Here is a 26,027-nt window from a genome sequence, read left to right as displayed (position 1 = left end):
ATAACCATATCATACTCAGTTTTTTAAGGAAGCAAACTCTTACCCTCTGTGATGTGATTATCATGATTTAGTCATTCAGTAAAATAATGACAGGGATGTTGAAACCAGTGTACAAACATCCCCCATGATTTTACAATTTTACATCAAATTCATAGTTTAAAAAACATCAACATTCCAATAATATTTAGTAGAAGTTGTAGTGCGATGAATATTAATGAATTACGGTCAGTTTGGTCAAGTAAAGCCGTTTCACATTTTTTCTTTCCTAATTGTGACATGGCAAGACTAATGACCAGTTTACCTGAGATAGACATAATCTCATGTTGGCTACATGATACATGTTTGACCAATTAAAGGGACCTTTCTTAAAACTAACTGGTCAGGGTCCCCAACTATCACCATCATTTAAGATCATTATTAATTAAGCCATAAAGTTGCACAATAATGACATCTCATTGCAAAGCCTGCGAAAAAGATTCAGGAGTTTGAAAATGTAGTTACATCATCATTTGTATCGTTTGCATGGTAGATCAAGATTAAATTTGCGAGGTCTAGGCTGGTGGTGGTAGGAAAACCTTTTAACGTATCTCTGTTTCTGTCCTGAGTGTGAGTACCTGCTGGGGGTGTAGTAACACTGAGCGGCAGGCTCTCAACGCAACCCTGTGTGTTACACCCTCTGATCCAGAAGCTGTAGTTAGTGTAGGGCTGGAGGTCAGTCACAGACAACCAGATGCCTGCTGCTGTGCTTCCATCCAACACACCACCACCATCTAAGAAACAGAGAGAGGCACAGAGACATGTAAGGTCTTAGATCAAGCATTGCGTGTGTGACAAGGAAAACAGTCATGCCTTACACAGATTATTTTCATGACACCTTTATTTATTAGAGTCATCACAGTGATGGCAGAAAAGTCATTCATGAGAGACATACATACAAGAAGAAAGGAAAAAGAGAGGAGAACGACATGAGGTCATGAGAAAGTCTGAGATTAACTGAGAGTGATCAGAAGAGAGAGGTCTACATATAGAGGTTATGCAAGGATAGTCAAAGAAAAGGGATCAGAAAATTACACTATGTAAGCCTATCTGATATATTTAGATGGACACGCACACACAAACACAAATCAGCTCTGTGTGAACTGATGAAGGCAGTTTGTATCAAAGAAACAAGGGGTTATGGGTAACTAGAGCGAAACACCATCTCTCTGCTCCACACCTCTTCTATCCTTCTCTCCACTCATTTTCATCTGTCAGTTCCTCTGTGAGGCAGATCAAAGTCGCCAACTGTGTGTGGATATGTGTGTGTGTGTGTGTGTGTGTGTGTGTGTGTGTGTGTGTGTGTGTGTGTGTGTGTGTGTGTGTGTGTGTGTGTGTGTGTGTGCGTGTGTGTGTGTGTGTGACGGAGAGAGCGAAAGAAAGACTTGGTGAATATGCGTAACTTAAAGAATGAGAGTGTGTGTGTGTCTGCTGTTCAGATTCCTTCTCTCTCTTTTCTTTCCAGGTCTAGTTCTTTGTTTCTATTTTGTTGGTCCTCTCCACGGTTTTGTTCTTCAATTCTTATATTGTTTTTACCTGCAATCTTTTCTAATACATCTATGGAAATACGATTCTCTCATCTCACCTATCTCTGTATACTATTGTTTTATTGCCTCTTGTCTTTGTTCTTCCTTCCATCTTCATGCCACTGTTTTTGCTCTCCACTACTCCATCATCTCTTTTCTCAGTGAGAAGTCACTGGCAATCTCAAAAAACCTTATCTTTTCGATAACACCCTGGTTTGATTACTCCTTATTTCACTTGCCCATTTCATGCCTGACTTTCGGTGCAAGTTGGCTTTGTTGGTGGGGAGTGTGATTGTGTCCATCTCTATCCATATTATCTTGTTCTAACAATCTTTGAAAAACCTTTTTTATCAAAAAACCCACCTGGAGGTCTTGACATTGCTAATAATATTAATTGTACTCTCAAAAAAACATAATTAAGTTATGTATTACAACAGGCTTAAACAGGCTGAAAGCACATTTGTTCCTCGCTGCTGTCACGTGAAAAGATAAGCTCCTATATGAATAAATGCCACTGTCTACACAGGCTGTGTACTTGCACAATACACCCGGAAACGACACCCAAAATACTACTTTACAATTTAAATGCATTACTACAGTAATCGAGCATTTGTATGACTGGGGATCATTCAGAGATTTTCTGTACCGTACGATAGATTTTGATCATGGTTCCTAAACTATACTGTTTTTGTTTTCGTAAAATCCATTTTAAGAAAAAATAAAATTACACATTATGGTCAAACACTTTGGTTTTCATGCAGTTTAGAGGGGGAGATCGTAACCCAGGCTTTTTTGTGTAGCTATAATTAACAGATGTCCCATAAATGCCTTACATGCAAGCTATTGCTAGACGCTACAACTTAACGATGTTCATTAAATACCTCACACGCTAACGGTGGATGTTAACTAGTTAACAACATATAGAAAAGCTTTCAATCACTGCAGCACACGTAAACATAGAAAAGGAAATGTGTTTTACAAACAACAAAATGATGTGGTTGTAGGCCAGGTATCAACATTTGATACCGAATGACGAGGATTGAAGTTCAGTACCCAGCTCTATTTATTGGACTCTGAGTGCCTCATTGTGTGGGAGAGAGAGAGAGAGAGAGAGAGAGAGAGAGAGAGAGAGAGAGAGAGAGAGAGAGAGAGAGAGAGAGAGAGAGAGAGAGAGAGAATTGCTGTAAATGTTACCTTTGCTTTTGTAGTACAGTGTGTAGCTGAGGTTCCCATTTGCTCTAGGAGGGGCTGTCCAGCGGGCTCGGAGTGATCTGGAGCTCTGATTGGTCAGCTCCAGCAGTATAGGGCCTTCTGGGGCCATCTCTAATGTACGCACCTCAATCTGATTTAAAGAAAAAATCCACAAGGACTCTTATATTCAAAATGTACAGAAGAACAGACCTGTAGTGTAAATACATACAAACTATGCACAGTAATTCATTATTTTTTACTGTAGTATTACTCATTCATCCATCCAACTATTATGTGAAATGTTAAAAATGACCTGATAAGGGTCATCATTTTTTTTTTTTTTTTATAGTTTTTTTCTTTCTCCTGATACACTACTTTCACTCCACACTCATCCACTCTTCCTTCTTTTTCCTCCATTGCTGTTTTCTTCTGTCTAATTTCCTTCTGCCCTGCTCTCCTGTTACCTTCTCCTCTGCTGCCCTTTACATCCTTTCCACCTCATATCTCACTTTGCTCTGACCATTTACTCTGTCCTCATCATTTCCCTCTTTTATCCCTAAATTCCCTTCTTCCCTGACTCCTTTCCTCTCCTATTCCCACCCATCCTATCATCTCTCCCTCTTCTCTTCCTCATCCTGTTTCCTCCCCTCACCCGCCCTCCCCCTCCTCTCCTCCTGTTCTGCTGTGTCAGCCGTTCTCCTGGTGTTTGACTAAACGTGCCGTCCGTATTGGAAAAATGCCCCAAAATATGGCCTGTCGTGAGAGACGTCGTTGAGCATGGAGTGGCATTTCCGACCAAATGTCACTCTCACCACGCCAACCCTCGTTATTGAGCCGAGAGAATCGATCACCTTTATGACACCTAGTGACACGCACGCACACAGACACAGAATACACACAATACACACACACACACGTTGTACATGAGTGGGCATTCCCATGTTTTTGTGTTAGTTTTGCTGTTTAAGCTCTTTTAATTCACCAGGTAATGTGATACGATTCACCCATTAAAGAACTTTATTCAGTCTTTTTTTTTTTACAAAGCAGTTAAAAAAAAATACTGTGCATTGAGATTGATAGAAATTTAAAGGGCAACATTGGGTCGATATTACCAACGCTGCAATGACTTATCAGGCATAGTATATTTATTGCAATGAGTGTAATTTACCAGTAAGCAATTCACTGACCATTGGTCCCTTGCCACAGCCTCGTGCTGTGCAGGCCTGCAGCCTGAGGACATGTAGGCTCCATGGAGAGAGTCCCTCCACCACGAAGAACCTCGGGGAGGAACTGGAGTTTAAAATGGGAACTCCATCCAGCCAGAGACCATAGCTGGTTATAACGCCTGACAAAAGAACACATCTGATTATGACATGCATGAGATACAGAGGAAAAATAAAAGTGTCAAAAAGCAAACTGTTTCAATGCTACAGAAGGCCAGGGAACTAGGGATGGGTGCTTTCTTGAATGACAGTCAACACGTTTTAGTGTTTATCGTCCCAAAAGAAGTTTATTGTACACAAGTAACTCTGTAAATCCCTAATTCTCTTTCGAAGTCAACATAACTAATGGATTGCATTTTTCCATGCCCTGAGCCACCAAGCACAAGATCATAACCCTGACTGTAAAACATAAATAGAAAACAAAAATTAAATCTATATGATTTTGAGAATGATCCACACTTTTCGGTCATTGATCATTTTTTTTTTAATTCATTAATTTGAACATGATGTGATTGTATCACATCCAATCTTTGTAGTATCCTGGTTTGAAAGCATGCTGAACATTTTCTTTGGATGATTGTTTAAAGATGTTTAGAAGATGCCCGCATATTTTTTTCTGATGACGTTCAAGGAACATTTGCATTGGTCACTCATATGCTATAGCACTGTATTCAGACTGAGGAATTACAATCCCAATGTGAGCTCTCCTATGCTGGAATGCAGTCTGGGTCCTTGGATTACAATGCAAATGAAAACTGACTTAGGGGCTCCCGACCTGCCAGTCAGTGTGTCCGAGAGTGATCCAATGATGAAAACAGCACCGAAATGACAAATGTAACCATAGGCGTTACGAGGATGAAAGCCCTGAGAAGGACAGTGGTGCTGGAGTGAACGCGCACGCACGCACGCACGCACGCACGCACACACACACACACACACACACACACACACACACAAATGAGGGTGCAAATAGGTGTGCATACATACACTCATCCACTGACACACAGGTGGACACAACACACACACACACACACACACTCGCACGCACACACACACACACACACACACACACACACACACACACACACACACACACATATTTTGACGAGAACTCACACGTGTCCACACACATACATCAGCACAATAATTACATTACATTACATCCACCTAATAAAAAATTGAAACAGTACGGTGACAAATGTGCTTTTCCTTAATAAAAATGCATACAGGGGGCTCAAAAGATCAGTGCTAAGAACTAAAAGTCTATTCTGCTTTAATCATGTGTGGGTTTTATTATTGCTCAATACAGATATACACACCTATCAGGGAAACGAAGGCACAAAACCCCACGGACACGAGCTACATCTGGGAAGCTCTTAATGTGGCCAATCACATGCGTGAGAGTGTGTGTATATGTGTGCGGACATCTGTATGTGCTTGTGTGTGTGAATAAGTCCATATCAGTATAGGTTGTAATAAAGACAGGTTGGGAAATGAAGCAGCGAATGCATAACAGGCTTATTTCCCCTCTTTGTCTGCGTGTTGCCCCGACCTAATCCCCGAGAGGATTATCCCCCACAAATCCCTGCGGAATTGGGGAGAAGGAGAGAGGGAGGGAGGGAGAGAAAGAGAGAGAGAGAGAGAGAAAGAGAGAGATAGAAAGAGAGAGAGAGAGAGAGAATAACAGGATCTCACTCCTCTGGAAACCATCACCATTGTCATTGTTGCGATCCATTTATAAAAAAAAAAAAAAAAAAAAAAGAGTCAATGGAAAAAAAAGCACTGAGCTCTTCTTCCTTTTTAAGTAAAAATTAAAGCTTTTTAAGCATGAGATAATCGGCTAATCATGATTAAGTGTCTCCCTTGTTATAAATTTCTGTCATCAGATGAGAAAAGCTTTAAGTAATTTATCCAGGCTAATATGCACACACATCACAGGGTTTATGGTGCAAAATTCACTCATGTGGCATTAAGCGTAAAACACACATGACTCACATTAGACACACACATACACACACACAGGTTATGGAATTACACATACTTTAACGAGCATGACAGTCACATTTGATAATATGTGGTCGTGTGTTGTATGTTAGACACTGTGAAATGGGGTGTGGGAAATCCTCATTGCTTAATTAATTTGTTTTCATGAGATATACTATTGTTGATATAGTCCTTGATAGTACATATTAGTATTTTATCTGTCAAAAAATACACAATTTTCAGTACACCAGGAGGTAGATAGCGTTACTTAAAGCTGCTGTATTTTAGTGGCTGTTGAGCTGTATACCTTTAGGAGTATGTAATTATACTTGATACAGTGAATATTCAACTTTCATAATGACATGTTTAGTTGCTTTTAAAAAAATATTTTTAGGGTAAGTTTGTGCCTTTTGGCTAAAACAAGCACATTTACAGTGATGTTGATTAATGTGCATTGTCCATGAACAAATGAATAAATACAAAACAGCAGAGATATGTTCAGGAAATCTCAAGGTGAAAGAGATGCAACAGAGGTCCTTGCCCAGCTTAAACTGGGGATGTTCAAGTTATATCTTAACCTCTAAAATACAGGGATGCCCGGTGTGTCATATCCTTATGAAGGTGTTTTAAAAAATGTGTACGTTGTCCTCAGATTTAATATATATATTTATATATATTATATATTTGCCTGGGATTGACTGATGATTGGGATTGTTTTCTGTTTCATTGGCTGTAGATAGTACGAATAGATGTGGACTTTAAAATGATGTTAAAGAAAGATATGGTCCAGAGGAGAAAATATTTCCCTCTCTGCAGATTCTGTTTTTGTAAATGTTGACATATTACCAGTACTTCGGATAAAACAATACTGATTTATTATAGATCACTACTGCCCTGTCTCACTTAAACACAACAGTATACTGTGTAGTTTCAATGTATTGCGCAGGAAACTACAGTCAAAAGTCAGATTTCAAAAAAACTTCCTAGATAGATGAAGTATACTTTGGAGCAGTTCTGTGGAGCAGATTTTAACTGGATGCAAGTAAATTAGATAAAAGTAAGAATAGTAGAAAACTGAGAAGGAGAAGCAGTCGCTGGGAATGTATGTGCTTCCAGCCTGCAGTTCTCTCTTCAGTCAAAAGGGAGCACTTTTCATCCACTTAAAGGAGCTTGGTGAAGCAGTGCCCTCTCACTCCCGGTCTCTGTTAGTCTCAATCTCAAATTGTTTGTTCTCTCACCCGGTCTCTGTCTCTTTCCCCTTTTTGTCTGAGTCCTTTATGCCCTCTCCTTTTACTTCCTCTGTCTGTTTCCCTCTTTTCTTCTTCTCAACCTGTTTTATCTCTAGCTCTCACAGACTCATCTGATTCCCCTCACACAAAAGGAAATGTTCTCTTGTCTCACAGTAACATGGACAGCATCCTTGAACCTTGTACACATCTTTATATCTGTGAGTTCATTCATAGACTGGATAAATACTAACCCTCCGTATCCAGTTCTTCAGATCAACTACTGTAACATGCGGTGATATCATGATACGGTTACTCTTTTTTTACATGTTTGTATAAATATTAAAATAAAACATTGCCATATGAATGATTGTGTGTGTTTCTATGTATTTACTTGAAATTTGACATTATTCTAAATGTCACTGTTGATAAATGTTTAAGTATATTTGATTGTTTATGGCTATGTATCTTTGTCTATGTGCCCTCTCACCATTCGGAGTGCCAGGATGAGTCCAGCTGACGTTGAGGGCATGTGGGGACAAAGGGGTGACCAGTGGAGCAGGAACGTTCTCCGGGGTGCTCTCCTCAGTCTGAACCTGGCTTGTGGGACTTAATATACACCCACCTCCTGTGCAGGCCTGACATGCAAACAAAATGAAAACATAAACATGAACTTAGGGATGAATGTGATGTTGCAATTTTTTTAATAAATAAATAATGGAGTAAAGGACTCACAGCCACGGTGATGGTGTAAGCTGTTCCAGGGGTTAGGTTGCGGAGGGTGTGGTCTTCAAAAAGTTCTGAACTGTTATAGGCCAGGACCGGCTCTGCACCGTCATGTGACAGGAAGATGGAATAAAACTCCAAAACACCATTTACCTGAGAGGGACGTGACCACCTGGAAAGAAAGAGAAGAATAAGCAGAGATATGAAATAAAGTTACCACCAGAATATTACTTTAATATCTCTGTGAAACCTTTTTTGTTTTGTGACAAATTTACTGTATTAACTTTACTATACCTGCTATATAGTCATAGTGTCCACTTAATTTTCAAATTAAATATACGGCTGATGATATTTAAATTCTAACATGAAGAGACCAAAACTAACAATTTATTCTACAACCTAGATTTTTTTTCCTGTTTGAATAGAGCCTCATATTATTCTAAAGTTGCGTGTATACATTGATGGTATGTGCACAGGTTTGTACAATTAAGACTAAAATATTAAAATAAGATTGTGAGGCAGAATTAGAAGTATGTATGTGTGGGCTTGCATCAGATCGCTCTGTATCTGCATGGGAGTGTGTGCACACACGTGTGCTTCTATCACTGTGTTTCCATCTGCAAGAGGATAAAAACACAATGCGAGCTGAGGCTCCTTACACACGAAACACACACAAATGCATACTGTACACACAGTTTCCTTTGTCAGATAGAGGTGTCTCCTTTTCTATACTTAGAACAGGAAGGTCATCCCCAGCAGAGAGAGGGAGGAGACCAGAGACTGTTTTAGAAACAGAAGCATCTCGACTATTGGAAGCTAATAATTCTAATGTCCTCTGATAGGAAATGTAGGGACTGCTGAACTTGACCAAAATCTTGTCAAGGTCTACCATTAAAAACATGATGTGATTTGTGCATTGAGATTTGTCCCTTGAGATATGGACGGTATAAAATAATTGAATGTATAAAGATGTGCAGAAATTAGAATATTAGAGGTTAATTATAATGTTACAGAGAGGACAGGGTTGTATATTTTGGCTTTTTGTGATTTTGTAAAATACTGTAGGCTATTGTACTCATTCTGCTTTGAAATAGGGAAGCGCCACTGATTTAGTTGTCCAAGATATATATAAAAAAAAATAATTCAAACAAGGAGCATCTGGATAATTTAGATGCAGGATCTGATAATTTTACTCAGATCTTGAGAATAAAATATGAGTTAAAGAAGTCATAAACAAAACATTTTATATAAATTGTCCTGCAATTCTTACAAACCCAGAGAGTGGCTCAACCCTCCTGACATGGTAGCAGAGGGAGGCCATTTTAAAAAGTGATGGATTCCTTTCTTGGTTCCTCCCATTAAAAGTCATTTTTTGAATGACTGATGAGTGTGTGTTAGCACACAATTAGCCACTGTGGCTAATCTATCACATTTATTATAAGATTTATATGCTGTCGATTGGCAGTGTGATGTATGTCCACTTTTGAAAACCTAAATCAAAGGGGAGTTGTAATAATCTGTATCATAATTCACTGTGATAATGGTTTTAGAAAACCATTGGTTTTAAAAGTGTGTTATGAAATTAGTATGAAACGGGTGCTTTTTTAAAATGTTAACTTTAAAACCACGCATTTGAGATGAGGTAGGTTTGAATTCTGGATCACACTCAACGTGCCTTCTTTGCTCTATTACATCTCCCCTGCAGTGGCAGCGATGCCAACAATGAATTACTTACGACACATTTAAGTGGTAAAACCAGGTAAATAAAGAGACATCTGCTTTTGTCCTTAAAATGTCATGTCTAATAATATTTTCTGTGCATTTGTAACTGTGCACATGTCAAACATGTGGGGTTATTCCTGGGTTGCTGCGTCTGCTTGTTTGTGTATGAATGTGTTTCAGTCAGGTATGTGTGGTGAAGGCAGAGAATAAATCTGCTGATATTGTTTTCTTCACATCCTGGAGCCTGCCTCAACCTTTCTCACAGTCTTTCTCTCAATTCCTTTTAGACATTTTTAGGCTTTTCATCCCTAAATTCCCTCCTTTACGACACATAATTCCTCTTTCTCTCCTCTGTTGCTAACTTTATATCTGTCTGTCTTCACATTTTTTTGTGGTTGTTCTCCCTCTTTCTCTTTTTCTCACAGACACAATAGAGTGGTATTGACCAGGTATGATCTCTCAACCTCTGGCTATTACCAATGTGCTAACAAGGCAATACGCAGCCTTCCCACACCTGGTGAATATGTTGGTCAAAAACATTTTAAAGGCTGAGGATATGATACATTTCCCTACTCTATAGACAGGAGTGCTCTCATGGATGCTGTATTACATGAAGTAATTTATTTTTCATGCTATTAGCTCTCCAGATGCAAACCTGAAACAGATGTTTTGTGGTAAAATCTTTTGTCCATATGAATTTTGTACAAAAAATTCAGGCTACTTTCCAATTAGAGTTATTTCATACATTTATTATTTTTACATTCAACCTGATTATTTTCTCGCTGTACTCACTTGAACGTTTTAGTATTATTCTGTGACTGTGTTGTTGCTTAAGAGGCCTATTATTTCTCTTTTATTGAACCCAAGTGAAAATAAAACACACACACAGACACAAAATCACAAACACAAAACCCAGGAGCATTTGCACATGAACATGATGGAAAAAGAGCAGAGATCTATCATTCTTTGTCCCCTCCCTCTAAAGGTGAAAGGTCAAGCGCAGAATATTCTGCATGGTAAACACAACTGCAGAAGGTCACTGAGTCTCTCTCTCACTCTCTCTATTTCTCTGTCCTCTGCAACGACAAAACTCGTGAAATACAAATAAAGACGTCATATTGTTATTTTTCTCCCATCCTTTTCAGTGATGCTAAAATCAGATGATCTTTCAGTCAGATCTGTACACCTGACATTCAGTCAGTGTATACAGAAAATATCAATAACAACGATGTTTTTAGTGAACTCTCTTAGCCATATAAACATGGCTGTGTATTGTGTCATACAGCTTCATAAATACATGTACTGTGTGCATGTGTGCATATGTCACATTCAAGGTGCGTTCGTGATGTCATCAATTGGTTTGTGAACTAGGGGTTAGGGGTGGATCTGACTCAAGATGACTGAGAAGCTGAGGACACTATGCCTGAAGACCTATCACGAAAACCTGCACCCCAAGCATGTCAAACTAGACACCCCCCCCCCCAAACATACAGCTCTTTGAGGCCTAATACCTAATTAATCATGTAATTATTTTCAGCTAGATGTACCACTCAGACAGTCATCAGAAGTCATAAAGAAGTGAATTTAGCAAATGAGATCATAATGACTTGTGAAAAAAACGTATTGACTTTGTATTTCATGAGAGAGATGTAATAGGAGTCTATGGAGCCAGACGCTTTTTAGAGCCAACCCCTTGTGGCTCTCAGTAGTATTGCAGTTTAACGCAGTTCTACATTGGCTTCATGTCGCACAAGTGTGAGTGTGTGATTGTGTACTTACTCTACAAAAATAGTCCGAGAGTCGAGCAGGGTAAGACTTGGGGCTTGTAGAGGCCCAGGAGGAAGCTGAGAGGTCAGCATTGTAACTTGCGAACTGTTGGTGCAGCCGACTAGAGTGCAAGCACTCAGTACAAAGACATGGGTGGAGTACACACCAAGACCTGAAACACAAACGCACACCCGCAGAAAGTGACAGAGAGGCATAAAAATACAAACAAACTCAACAGTGACAAAAACTTAAATGGAAATCATTAACTTGTGTTGCTCTCACAATCCCTGAATACCTGTTGTTTATTTTTAAATACTCCTCTGTGCCCACCCTTCTCTCCTTCCTTGACTGCTGTTTCTCTTTAAGTGTCCATCTCTACTTCAAAATTATTATCCATCTGCTCCACTGTTGCAATCTCTGTGTAACACAATCTATTCTTGCACATGCTGTATAATTACTACGTCCATAATCCTTCCAATCACTGTGAACATCAGACACTTTGCATTATTAACCCAGCATGGATGATATGTACTCTCATGCTTTCATTAACTTACAAAGACACACACGTACACTGTTGGGCAGTGTGATGTGTTGCTAATCATATGAGTGTGTGTGTAAAATCAAAATAAGTGATAATCTATTCAGCTCATATAAAATGCCATCTTGGATGACTCTCCTGTGTGTTTGCTGCTGTGTGAGTTTCAGTACATCCATGAATAGTTCGTATCTGTGCATGTTTCTCTGAGTGTGTTTTGTACTGTATGTGTGTGTGCGTGTGTGTGTGTGTGTGTGTGTGTGTGTGTGTGTGTGTGTGTGTGTGTGTGTGTGTGTGTGTGTGTGTGTGTGTGTGTGTCTCAGTGTGTATGTATCTATTTTCATCCTGGTGCAGCAGTCTAGTCTCAGCGGAGTGACATGTGTTTCATACCTTCTTTAGGTCTCTTTAGTGAAAGCTTTCAAAGCAAATTGTGTGCAAGCATGTGCGCTAATGTTTAGTTTTCTTTGTTTCTCCGCCGCTTCATTTTCATGTGTTTAGCTTTCTTTTTGAAAGTGCTATTCCCTGGATAAGGACTGAGACACTCTTTCCTCTTTCAAATGCTAATCCCCCACTCCATTTTGCTTTTCCTCACTCTTCCCATTCTCTTTACACCGAGGCCCTATCCCTCCACAGTCACAGCTATGCTGCAGCATGCACACACAATCTCTCACTCACACTCACTCACTCACTCACTCACTCACTCACTCACTCACTCACTCACTCCTCTTTACCAGTGATGTTGTGTTGTCTGTTTTTCCCTTGGTAGACCATTTGGTTGTTGTGATAGAGGAGGTACTCTGTAATGCCTCCATTGGGCCTACCATTGGAACAAAAAGGGTAACATTATGTTGTTAAGTATAATATACACTATTTTGATATTAAACTCTATGTTGTGTTCATTGTTACAGAGCATTATGTTTATGTATGATTCAGTTCACTATAATAATTATCTTCACTACTGTATGTCACATTCTCTTGTAATTAAGTAGCTCAGAATTAAATCAACATTAATGTATAATAGCATGTTGTCCATTAATGACAGAGCATCAGCTGTGTATTTACAAGTTTCACACAAAGGCATGTGGTTTGGATGTGAGAGGAAAGACAGGATAAGTGAGAAAGTATGTGGTGTTTTACCTTGCTGGCGGTTCCCAGGTAACATGGAGAGCTGAAGGGGATGAGTCTGCAGCGGGAGGAGAGACAGCATCTGGCGCTAACGTTGTAGGAAAACAAAAATATATATTTCTATGTTACCACAGATATAATGATGGGTAAAATAAAATTGATTTGACATCATTCTATCCATATTTCTAAAACATAGTATACTTTTTAACAATACAATTTTTTAACATGCAGCATTATGTTTATGTTGAAACAAGAAAAACTGTCATTATTTAATAGTAATGTAAAAATGCAATATATTGTATCAACATCAATAATACTATATGAAAGGATATACTTTTAACTAAACAATGAAATCAAATGTGGTAAGTATTAATTTAAAGAGCGTATCATTCTATAATATCAAATGTCATTGATTAATAATTATTTTTGTATGGCTTCAGACACTGAGACAGCTTTGGATTTCTTAAAAAACAACAACTGCACAATGCACAAGAAAAGGTGAAAATTGTATATTATTGTCCTTGATCTTGAGAAAAAAAAGTGGAAAGAAATGTGCTTGCTCTAAAGGATGAGTAAAAATGTGTCTGCACAATATGTGTTTGTGTATGTTTGAAAAATAGACTTTTCGTGAGATAGTGATTTCTAAATAAGTTCTTCCTCCAGTCTCCCTAACATGTTTCAGTGTCTTAACTCTGTGCTCAGTGAGAATCAATACAGTAATCTGTTTTTTCCTTTTACTTCAAATTGATTTTTGCTGTCTCTGTACTGACCCCTGCCGTCACATTATCTCCCCAACAAGGCCAGTTAGTCCAACACAGATTAATGTAGCGACTAAGATATGAAGAAAAATCTTTCTGTTTCTCTTCCACTTCTTCTTTCCTTATATTCTTCCCTTCATAACGTCTCACATGAGAAACATTTTGTGTCTTTCCCATAACAGCCATCTGACTCATTCTCCTTTCTCGGCTCCTGTTTATTCAAGCCTCACTAAGGGTAAGGAGACGGGATGAGTGTCTAAGTGTGTTGAGAAGTGCGTCTGTGTGTCCAGATGCAGAAACAGTCATACATTATAGCTAGGAAGAGATAGTGAAAGACAGTTATGTTCACTATAAAATCTATGGGTGTATGTATATGTATATGTGTGTGTGTGTGTGTGTGTGTGTGTGTGTGTGTCTGTCTTTGTTTGTTACCTTCCTCTGGGGTTGTGAGACTCACTCTCAAATCATTGTCATTGTAAGGACTCTCAGCGCAGCCAACAGGACTACAAACACTTACAGTGACAATGTAGCGAGTGGATGGAGTGAGACCCAACAGCACACCTGGAGAGCAGCATGAACGTGTCAGAGAGGAGGTCAGACAGAGTGAATTTTATTGAAAAAAAAAAAGATAACTTTGGAAGATAGACACTTTGTTTTGCTGACACAACTATGTCAGAATGCATATTTATAACATATACAGTACATGGACTAAACAATGTGAACCTATCCTTCAACACAGTCTTTTACTGTCTCTTTTTAGTGTGTGTTTGGTGTGTTACTGAAGTCTGTATCAATACTCTTCAATGGCGCAATTTAAATGCTTTACTTGTTTCCACTTGCTACTGTTGCTACGCAAATTTACTGTGTTTGGCAAACAAAGTGAGTCTATTCTAATTGTAAAGCCACAGTCGTCTCTCTCTGATGTTCTTTGTCCTCACCGTCTTGGCCCTCTCCACTCCTTTCTGTATTTCCTAAGTCACTCTTTTACATCCCCTCTCTTCTCTTCCACCCCCTCCAACTCTCCCCACCTCCTGTGTCCAATCACCCTGTACTTGTCTCGCTTCCTTTCGCTCTCGCTCACCGTTACCCATGTCTTTTAATTCAATTAGGGGCCAGGGCCCCACTCCGCTGCCATTACACCCTCATTTGCTTTCCGTGTTTTTTAGCCATTGGTGTAATTCTGCAGTCAGGTGTCGAGGCCATCATAAATTAAGAAGAAGCCTTATCACAGTGGACTTAATGTCTGGCAAAGAGAGGGGGAGGGAATGAGGAGCAGTGAGAGAGACACTGAGAAGACGGAGACAGAGAGCTCATCTTCATATTTGCCTAGAGACATGGAAGAGTGGATGAGAGGGGGGACGAATAGCAGCAGCGGACGCAGACATCATCATCATCATAAAAGATGAAGTGAGGAAAGATCGAAAAGTGAGCAACAGAGAGAGAGAGAGAGAGAGAGAGAGAGAGAGAGAGAGAGAGAGAGAGAGAGAGAGAGAGAGAGAGAGAGAAAAGGAGCGATGCCAGGGTATGACATCATTGGGGTAGTCCTGAGTGTCTTGTTCCAAATGGAGACAGTCTCCTAAAGCTGGGGACTTGCCAAGGAGACATTAACAGGGTTGCCTGGGACAGTGTGCGCGTATGTGTGATTGTATGAAAAACAGGACGAAAGTGGGAGAAAAAGGCAGTGTGAATGTGTTTCCAGTAAGGGCCAACATGTCCTTACAGGTATTACACGAAGGCAGCAGGAAATCAGCTTCACAAGTTCAGTTGTCCATAATGCTCCTTGTGATGTTTGTTATTTTTTTTTTATTTTTTTTCAGAAAAAGGTTAGTTCTTCTTTTTATAAGAGTGAATTATATTACATTAGATTAAACGTTATTACCATTGTACAAGTACTCAGAAAATTATATGTGGGTTGGCATCCACTCAAAAAGCACAAGTAGGAAAAAGTTATGCAAAATAGTGCAAAGAGTAAAACTTTAAATATAGACATTAGGCAACTCAGGTATTAATGAGGTATAGGATGAAATAGGTTAGATAAAATGTGCTTTACTAAAAGTTTACAAGTATATAAATAAGACCTTATTCAGTTTGTTGTGTCCCTCCTCAGTGGGGCTGCAAAGCTTCAGTAAGTTGAATGCATATATTTAACACAAGTCCCGCATGTACAGATGTTTTAGATGTGTTGTGTGTTTTACCTGTGAAATTTCCATTAGCCAGGTATGTGGCTTTGATAGGTGGCACTTCTGGATGGTCTCTATTGTAGGCTTTCAACTCGTATCTGTCAATCAGCCCTCTGATGTCACCAGTGGGTGGCACCCAGCTCACCTTGGCACTGAAGCCGTTGAAGCTCTGCACAGTGGTGGGAGGTGGTACAGACGCAGGTACTAGTGAGACACAGAGAGAGAGAGAGAGAGAGAGAGAGAGAGAGAGAGAGAGAGAAAAAAAAGAGGTTAAAACTGTCAAGATGAGAGGAGACAGTAAAGAGAAGAATACTGTTGATCAAGACAGAAAAAAAAGATTTATAACTATAGATAGCAACATAAATAAAACAACCAGATAGAAGAAAATTACTAATCTGCACATGATACGCCAAATTAAAGAATTGAATACTTTAGTATTCAATTCTTTAGAAAGAAAGAAAGAAAGAAAGAAAGAAAGAAAGAAAGAAAGAAAGAAAGAAAGAAAGAAAGAAAGAAAAAGAAACAAAATAAGATCAGGACGAGCAAATGTCAAGAGAAATAAATCAAATAAAAGCTGAACAGGAAAATATACATGTATAAAGCAAAACAACAGGTCAGGAGCACATGAGATTAGAGAAAAAGAAAAAGCATTCCCATCTCTTTGTGTTTTAATAGGCCCAGTAAATCATACCTCACCATTAGCATAAATAGTATTTATGAGAGTAGTAACTTTTTCAGCACTGATTTAATACAGCCAGCCATTCATTCTGAGCTATATTTCACAGCAATCAGCCTCCCTCCTCCTCTGTAGCACTCCCCTTATTCCTCTCTCTGACACTCTCAGCTGCTCCGGATGGTCCATCTCCTTTCCCCCGTTGCGTCTTCTCTGTCTCTATCTTACTGCCTCACAACCACCTTCATCCTTTCTTCTTCCTTTACATCTGTCCCCACTCTCACTCATCTGGAACGTAGTCAACGAGTAAACTGAATGTCAGTAAAAACAATTACGGGAGAATTGGGGATCTAGTCGTACAGACTATATTCTTGTGCAACTTTCTTAGTAGATTCTTTAAAAATTATGTTCCATCTCTTTTCTGTGTCCTTAATGTCCCTCATAAAATTCTGCCGTGCTTTTGGTTTTATGCAGAATTGCAGAGTATATAAAGACATAAACTAGTGCACTATTGAGGAGCTGCTTCATGCTCTATTTCATGTGACCTTTTTGTTTTTCTTTGACTCATCTGTCATTAACTTCCTTTTTCCTTGCTACTTTCTCACTTTCCCTCTCCACTTCAGCCACTGTTATGCCTTCTTGTTTTTATCTATCCTATTCTTCCATCCTTCATTACCCGCTCACCTTGCATATTTCCTCATCTCCTCCTACCACTTCCCTTCTCGCTGTCCATCCTTTTCTTTCATTTGTTTTTGCACTCCTTCTCTCCTCCCACATCTCCTTTCAGACCTCTCACCCCCATCCTCCTCTTTTTCTCTTCAGTTCTCAATGTTTTTAGCACTTCCTCCCTCCCTCTCCTCCATTCCTCTCTCTGGTCTTAGCATGCTGTACTGAGACCTACTAGTGTATCGTTCACTACTAACGAGCAGTTTTATATTACACAAGGGACCACGCGGGCCATTCTGGGTTAACAGCCTTTTACTGTGATGCCCTTTATGGAGGCCTTATCAATCTCTCATACCGTCAGGCACATGTAATATCTCTGGCTTTGGATAAGTCTTGCATACTGTGCAAGATAGTAGTGGTTTTACATCCAAAATATCTTAAGATCAAAGAGTAACTCTAAAGAACAAAGTCAAACAAAGGTAATTCATTGAATGTGCCAAAATGCATGAGAGTAAATTAAGTTTCTATTTCCATCAGTGAAAAAAATATACATTATGTTATTGCATATGTTTGCAAATTGAATGCAAATTCCAAGACAACACATCCAGCACACTTCATGTAAAGATGAACAGACACACAGCAAACTAGTACCACAGGCTTTATAAAAGGGCCTCCTCTTATACTATTAAACAGTCAGTCAGAGGTTTCACAGAAGGAAAGAATGATACTGTAGCAGATATGGACTGTGCTTGTGTACTACTATTGTGCTTGTACAAATGAATTGTGTGTGTGCATAATACTTATATTATCGTTATCATATCTGGCTGAAAACATATTGGTCAGATAATACACAGACACACACCTGCCAAAGAGATGAGAGATGTCTTACCTTTGCCTCGGCTGCGTCCTCGTTGCCAAGGTCCTGCGGCCCAACCTCCTGCGGCCAAGGCCACCAACCTGTACAAGTACTCTTTAAAGATATGTGTGTGTGTGTGTGTGTGTGTGTGTGTGTGTGTTTGTTTGTTTGTTTGTTTGAACATGGGAGCAGGTGTTTGGAAAGCACATGGGACAGGGGAGATACAGATTTGTTACACTGAGAATTTTTTTTTCAGAAAAACATGCACAGTACACACAAAAGTACCAAATGCTCTGAGCACTAATGTGATGTCGTTACCAGCTGTAAACTATACATGGATATCTTGGTTAGCTTGTCTCTATGTCGGTAACAAAATACTTCAGCATGGTTATATCGCCAGTGTCAGCTTAAATCAGAGAACGTGATAATGCAAAAAAGCAATTACTATTAAGAGAAACATGGTATAGGTGGAAGATTTTCCTTACAGTCATCAAAATAGTTCTGCGTGTACTACTGCACACAACTACCCAGTGACACACGCAGAAAACATTCCCCTCAGCATATCTATAAATACTATATTTATATTATAATGCTCACCCTAATGACAGCTGACAAGAAGGACAAAGTCATCTGAAAAGAAAGCTCTGAACTTCAGTACACAATTCGCTGTGGCAAACCCTTCACAATGTGAAGAACAGGCTGATGGGTAGAGATGCTTCTTGAGTTGTGATCTAGATAATTTTGATACTAAGTGGTACTATTAGAATGTTCCCTACTGATAATACTGTAAATACCTTTATATTTATCTTTAACTGCCCTCAATTAATAAGATTGACTGTTATTAGTGCTTGTTTATTAAAGGGCACTTTTGACTGGCTGTTGCAGCAGAGACTGGAGTATCAATGCTTTGTTCGTTAGGTTGTCCAATATTTGAGAAAGATTCATCACTGAAAGGTTACTTTCCAAAACTGATTGGTGCCAGAGTTCCAAACTTCCTTTTCAGGTGCGTGCTGTTTCAGTGTTATGTATAGTGTATACTTTGCATAATTACCAGTGAAAGGCTGTAGACTATAATCTGTAGCTTGTGTCTTCCTCCCACTATACACCAACACTGAATCGTTTCCTCTGCAGTTGTACCGGCTTTCACTAGTAGGACAGCCATCTAAGTAGACTCTAACAGAACGGCGTGAGGCACCAGAGAGGTTTACACTTTGACTGATAGGAGGGTCTCTTTCATCACTTCGTATGGTAAGACCCCGTATGCAACCTCCTAAGCCTGTGAAAGGGAAGAGGAGAAAAGAGAGAAGAGGAACAGAAAAAATAAAAGCAGAGGGGAGGAGAAGAGAATGTGAGAAGAGCACACTTTTTCTTTTCTTGTTGCCTTTTAACTTTTTTAATTCTTTAAATAAGGCCAATTGTTCTCTCATATTTACAATTTCATCCTCATAGACCAAACTCATTCACTTTCCTGCCACCGCGAATTATGCCACTAGTATACTTGAGATGAAGTTGAATTTACTATTCTAAAATTTTTACTAAAAGTCAGCACATACCAGTGTCCTCCTTGTGACTCATTATTAGTTAATTTAGTGCCTCTATTGCTGGACAGAAAAGCAGGCAAGTTACAGTTTAGCAAACACAACCTGCAAATAGCTAAACTCTCACTTGTACAACTCTACAGAAGAAGACCTAAACAGGGAGCCCATTAGCAAGTATGTATATGAGCTGCACGCACATATCACAGCCAAATCAAACACTTCTGCATGGTGCAACTCCTGCCATTTCGAATTGGGAACATGCAAATACTATGTCTGTGCATACATGTGTGTATCTCACCGTGTTTGTGACTTCGGCTGACCAGAGCAGGATGTATGAGCTCCGTTGGCACGCCCCCTAAGTATAGTAGTGAATCAACTTGCAGCCTCACTGCTCCTCCCGCTCCCCTTGTTTCCTCTGCCCAGTCAACGACTGCAGCAGAGATGAGTGAGCCTCGTTTTGCCAATGACAACTGTTTCCAGTCGCCATCGCAGTAGCTAAGCCCCGCCCACATGCTGAGTTCAATCACATGACCTTCAGAGGCGATAATGAAGGACAGGAGGCCGGCTTCCAGCTCCACCTGAAAATACACACCAATAAACAAAATAATTCTCAACTTTCATTTCAGTATTTTCAGTATTTAATCAATAATTTTAAACGTGTCTTTTCCCTTACCAGCATATAATCTTCGGTTTTTGTGTTGTATGTAAAGAGCAAAAGTGCATTAAGCTGGTCTGTTCTGAAGTCCATAGAAATCTCAAAGTTCTGTCCTCCGCTGAATACACCTGCGTCCAACTCCAAGTAACCTGAGACAACGTGGACATAACTGTCTACAACATGCCATTTTTACCAGCGGAACATGTGTCCATTTTAAAATGTGTAACATGTTTAAGGTTAAAATCTTCTCATTATAGATGAAGTGACAGACAAATCAAGATAACCAATAAGATCCTACCGTGACCCAGAAAATGGGCTCCATCCATAGTTTGAAGAGGGCATCCCTCCCAGCTTTCATACACAGCCACCTTCGTTGTAGCTTTTGCCCAGTCCAGAAATTGCCACTCCTCTGAGGGGGTGTCAGTCATTTTAAAACTCACATCCCTGAGGCAACCAGAGAAACCCGTTTGCACAAGTCGGGCATCTCCTGGTGAGACAAAAATGTTAACCATAATGGGCAGTTCAAAATTTTTCATTTGATGCTCTCAATCTAGGAATGTTCAAAATTTTGACTTCCGCCTGTCAGTAGCAATTGCCAGTCAGGGCTTATCATAAGGATGACTGAGACAGTGTCAGTGCCTGAATATGAGGATGATGATACATTTTATGAAGGCAGGAGAATTTGTCTCGTGGTAGTAAGGCTGGATTTCGATCAAGAGACAAAGGTTTACATATTTCATACTTGAGGACGACAGCAAAAACCTATGATACACTAGCACTTCCGGCCTTGTGGAAAAGAGTTCGAAGATATTTTTTTACCTACTTGTAGAATCGATAAAATGTATGGGGGAAAGAAAACTGCCAGATTCAGACTACCAAAACATATCAAATTAATTTAGAAGATGAAAATTAGGTGCAGACTTACCTGAATCCTTCCTTAGAAGTGTAAAATCTTCAGGCAGCCCTCCAATGAACACCCCCATGTTCTCACCAATAATGGTGCTGCCGCTGGAAGCTGTTGCACTTCCTGGTGGTGGTGGAGGTAGGATGGTGGTGTTATACATAAATGTGAGGGTGGCGAAGCGCGTGTGGAATGTAGAGAGAAGAAAAAGAAATATTACATTAAAACACTTCGGGAGACCATATGGATGGGACACATTAGAATTAATGGGAAGACAATAGAAAAGAGAGGGGTTCGAAAGAGAGAAGAGTGGGACTAAATGAAAAAAGGGTTATGCTCATGTTTCTTTGCAAATTTACACAGAAAGAAAAAAAAATTAATAACATGATGAGAACAACTGAACTGAGCAACATAAGTGCCTTCCTGCATGTGTGAAGCAGTATTTTTCTCATCAGACACAGTGGCTGAGATTAACCTGGCTAATACCTGAATGTGGAGCTGGGGGATTTACATACATAGAAACACCCATACATGCACATTGTTGTCAGTCTCACACTCCACATCCAAGCACAGATGAGCATAATATACTCACATTCACACTCACACTCACACACCCACACACAGAGCAGATACACACAGTGGTCAGTATGAATATGAGAAGAGTTACCGCTGTATTGATCGTTTACAACGATTGTTCCCACGGCCCCTCGCCTTGTTGCTGTGATGCTGTGCCATTGTCCATCATTGTAGCGGCGCCCTCCATCACCCTGTACACTCACAGCGACCGCTGAGCCCTACACACACAAACCCACAATACAGGCAAGAACAGAAATACATTTACATTAATGGTGAGGACATCCATTGACTTGTTCTTCCTTCCTAACTCTGACCACATGTCTATGTGTCTTACAGTAAGAAGATTAAGTAAAAAGTTAATCAGTCAAGTTAATCTGTGACCTCTGGCTCAAAACACACCGGTTTTCAAATCACAGTGCAATTTACTTTGTAAAATTATCACTTCTCTATCCCTCTGTGCACAAGGTTGGACATTAAGGATCGGTGACACACATCGCACACTCACCATCCTCAGGAGGATACGAACATATACATATAATCATCAAAGTGTTGTTACAGGGGTTTTTGCTACCTATTAAGTATGACATCATTGTTGTGATCAGCTTTTAGCAAGTAGGCAAAGAGTAATGTAGTAAAACTAGAGTAACGGGTACGTGCACACACCCATACAGACAAACATGCAGTGATGAAGATTTAATGATGAGATCAATAAATGTATGAATGCCAGAGTATATCAGCTTCTGACATCTTTACTACCATTTCTAGACAGCTCTACTTAACAAGACAATGAGGGAGGAGTCTATTTAGCTCGTTTCCCCCCCCCCCCCCCTTTCTTTCTCACATATACATGTAAACACACAAGTTCAAATCAGTGGCAAGGTAAATACTGGTAGTGGAAGCAAGTAAAACCCAACTCTCAAGGGAAACGCCTACCCAGGTCCCCTTTAGCAAGGCATTTCACATACAACTGCTCCAAGTGGATTCGTTCACCAGGCAGAAGATTAATGGTGGTTTTACTGAAAGGCACCAGTCAAAGAAAACCTGGGCAGTCACTTTCATTTGGTCAGGCCACACTGTATATTATCGGATAAAGACATTATGTGCATCGAGAGTACATAGCTGGATGAAACACACACTTCACTTTAGCAAAGGCCCACTGATGAGGTGGTGTCATCCCCCGAGTGAGACAGCACTCGACTGATGTGTGTCCACTGTTGAATGTCCCAATGCCAGATCTCTTTAATATACAGTATGTGATACTAGAAGCTGGTGTGCCCACGCGCATGCGTGCGCGCACACACACACACACACATACACACACACACACACACACACACACACACACACACACACACACACACCAAATGAATAGCACTTATCCAAAGTGCTGCCCCTGTGGCTTTCCCAGCTATACTTGGCAGTCCCCTATTATATGTGAGCATTAAATGTGTGCATGCATGTTCTATATATATATGACAAAAAGACAAAAAGAAAGAACAAAATAGTGTAGTGTGTGTGCATGCATGAAGGCAATCTCTTCAACAGGGGCTGACAGGGACACAGGTTGAAGTGGTTTGTCACTTCTCCATCAGGTGACATTTAGCTCTCTTTCTTCCATTTCCCTGTGTCCTCATCTCACTCACCGTCTCCACCGAGGTTGTGTCTTCTACCTGTTTTCTGTCTTTCATTCTTGTAACAGTATTTCAATATCACATATTGCAATCTTAGCCCAGATCTTCACCAGTGTAGATACATTTAAAATAAATGTTTTATATTGATTTTGAACTTTATTCCAAGTATAACTGGCATGGAACCAAAACATGAAACAGGTGGTCACACAGTTTCCTCATTTCAAAAGTCTGATGGTCATTTTTTGCAACTTGTCAAGTGTGTACATAGCATCCACTCAGTCCCTCTGCTGAGCTCGCCATTAAAGAGAGAGGTGAGTATGGGTGGAGAGAAGTCTCTCAGTCTCTTGTCCTGGAGTCACCACCTGATCTGAACAGGTTTTTATCTGAATACGCTGTTATACCTGGGAGATGCTTTATGAAGCCTTGTCATCCTGCACCAATCATCCACCTAATGCCAGTGGTACTGGTGAAAGGTGTAGTGTTATATCATTTCACCTCAGCTTGGGAAATATCTCCCTGGACAAAGTCCAGTTATTCTTGTAAAACAACATTTTCTGGGTTGCAAACTGCTTCCCCAGTTTGTGAGACCCACTGCCAATGTAGTGAGTGCTGGCAAAGTCACGACAATAGCAAAAACTCAGTGTGTGTGCTACCTAACAGGCAAGTAATTTACAAAAAGTTTGAGCAAATTATTTTAATAGGCATTTTGTATAGGCTTAGCCTGCCCTAGCTTCTAAATAGGCACAGCCTATGGCTGGCAGAATAAACACCTTTTATGCTATCCTCCACAAATGAGTTTAACAGACAGTGACAGGTAACTGGCCAAGGTTAGTGTGATGAGAACTTCATATGTATAGCACTCATCATAATGCTGTATAGCATTGCAGCTTGCAACAGACACTGAAGTTGCATACCTCTGTACACTGAGAAAGTTGGTGGTCCATAAAGCACTGCTCACCTGTATTAATAGAGGGTAACTCTTCGTGTATGCATATGTACATCTGTGTGTTTCGGCATGTAGATTAAATAACAATTTGACGCTATTCAAACTCTAGTGTTTTGGTTTATCTCTTCTACGTGCGAAAGGAAGCTTTTCTGAGTGTTCTTATGCATCAATGTATGCAAGTGTGTGGCAGCTCACGTGCACATATTTATGAGCATATCACTTCCCTGTGTCGTGCTAAATTACTCCCCCCCTGCACTGGTAATCCCATTAGGCTAACTCAACAGGCTAATAGGGGGAAGTAATGGGCCCAGCTATATGTATCTGGGGGAACACTAATAAGCCATGACACCACTCCCACTGTTAATTACCCCAAACTAGCCTAAACAAAGGAATCAACCCAGTTGGAGAAGACACACATACACTTCATCACACATCCAGCAGTACACCTAACTGCAGACACACACATCGACACTGGTAGTCAACACCGATCGGTTCAGTGACAAACATCCCTCTGAACAAGGGAACATCTCATAGTCACATTCTGTTGAAGACTTTTTGATAACAAACTACTGCATAGTGATACTGATGAAAAACAAAAGTATACGTGTGTATGTGCATGTTTGTTTGAGTGTGTAATTAGTTGGTGGCCTCATGGAAGTGTGTGTAATCATCTCCCATCATCACTTTCATCATCGAAGTCGTTGACTCTTTAACCCCTCTACATGTGTCTGTATGGATGGATAAGGGAAGCAGTGCTGCGCGCACTCGTGTGTGTGTGTGTGTGTGTGTGTGTGTGTGTGTGTGTGTGTGTGTGTGTGTGTGTGTGTGTGTGTGTGTGTGTGTGTGTGTGTGTGTGTAAGGGTGCAAAGCTTAATTAGCTTGCAATTGGTATTCACGCGTGGTGACTGCAGGGAATGAGTTAATTGCAGTCCAATTCAAACGTTGACACACTTTCAAAGTTTTCCCCCTCTCCCTGTATCCCTGACAGAAACCAATGAGGGGCTACAGATCACATTTATTAGATGAGAGCAAGTGAGAGAGAAATGGGAGAGAGCAAGTGAGAGGGGAAGAGAAAGAGAGAGAGAGAGAGACAGAGGTGGATTAGAAGAAAAAGGAGAAAAACACAGGTGAATGTGAGCAAGCAAGTAAACTGAGAGGAATTAAATACTAAAGTAAGAGACAACAAATAAGAATGAAAAAGATGAATGATATGTTAATCAAAATGGGTTAAATGACCAATATAGCAGTACACTTCAAACTAAATACATTTTTGGTACGATCTGTAAAATATGGCGCTGCAGTAGTATGAGAGTGAATCAAGAAGTTTAGATACTGCTCCTGTTGCGCCGTGAAATTCATGGAGCAGGATGAAACAATAGCCTTCGTGAGTAAGTATTCCAAGCTTTGTCATTTTGTGTCAAACTCATGAAATTGGAAACGGAGACCCTTAAAATGCTTCGGGAAGCCTACGTCAAGAAAGCAATGAGCCATGCGAGGTGTTTTGTGTTATATTTGCATTTCAAGGGGCAGAACGTAAAAAAAAAAAAAAAAAAAAAATAATGGTCATCAGGTCACAAGTGCAACCAG

At 40.0% G+C, this 26,027-nt stretch overlaps 1 protein-coding gene across 1 annotated transcript in view; it reads right to left on the bottom strand.

Moving 5' to 3' along the window:
• Nucleotides 1-26,027, bottom strand: part of ush2a (Usher syndrome 2A (autosomal recessive, mild)) — a 201,609-nt gene that overhangs the window by 98,693 nt on the left and 76,889 nt on the right. The window contains exons 30-46 of the mRNA XM_069174459.1: nucleotides 21,955-22,081; nucleotides 21,312-21,413; nucleotides 20,685-20,873; nucleotides 20,405-20,535; nucleotides 20,030-20,309; nucleotides 19,245-19,469; nucleotides 18,227-18,307; nucleotides 16,014-16,202; nucleotides 14,251-14,379; nucleotides 13,073-13,148; nucleotides 12,667-12,752; nucleotides 11,413-11,572; nucleotides 7,921-8,083; nucleotides 7,676-7,823; nucleotides 3,941-4,098; nucleotides 2,757-2,904; nucleotides 615-770 (exon numbers count right to left, since the gene is read on the bottom strand). Coding sequence (XP_069030560.1) covers nucleotides 615-770; nucleotides 2,757-2,904; nucleotides 3,941-4,098; nucleotides 7,676-7,823; nucleotides 7,921-8,083; nucleotides 11,413-11,572; nucleotides 12,667-12,752; nucleotides 13,073-13,148; nucleotides 14,251-14,379; nucleotides 16,014-16,202; nucleotides 18,227-18,307; nucleotides 19,245-19,469; nucleotides 20,030-20,309; nucleotides 20,405-20,535; nucleotides 20,685-20,873; nucleotides 21,312-21,413; nucleotides 21,955-22,081 — 2,548 coding nt within the window. The remainder of the gene's footprint in view (nucleotides 1-614; nucleotides 771-2,756; nucleotides 2,905-3,940; nucleotides 4,099-7,675; nucleotides 7,824-7,920; nucleotides 8,084-11,412; nucleotides 11,573-12,666; nucleotides 12,753-13,072; nucleotides 13,149-14,250; nucleotides 14,380-16,013; nucleotides 16,203-18,226; nucleotides 18,308-19,244; nucleotides 19,470-20,029; nucleotides 20,310-20,404; nucleotides 20,536-20,684; nucleotides 20,874-21,311; nucleotides 21,414-21,954; nucleotides 22,082-26,027) is intronic.

Source organism: Embiotoca jacksoni, unplaced genomic scaffold (assembly GCF_022577435.1).
Source record: "Embiotoca jacksoni isolate LCO1_2020_lvr unplaced genomic scaffold, fEmbJac1.0.p SCAF_6, whole genome shotgun sequence".
NCBI classification, from domain to species: domain Eukaryota; kingdom Metazoa; phylum Chordata; class Actinopteri; family Embiotocidae; genus Embiotoca; species Embiotoca jacksoni.
Note: the sequence above shows the minus strand (reverse complement) of the source record. Positions and strands in the feature narration are given on the sequence as shown.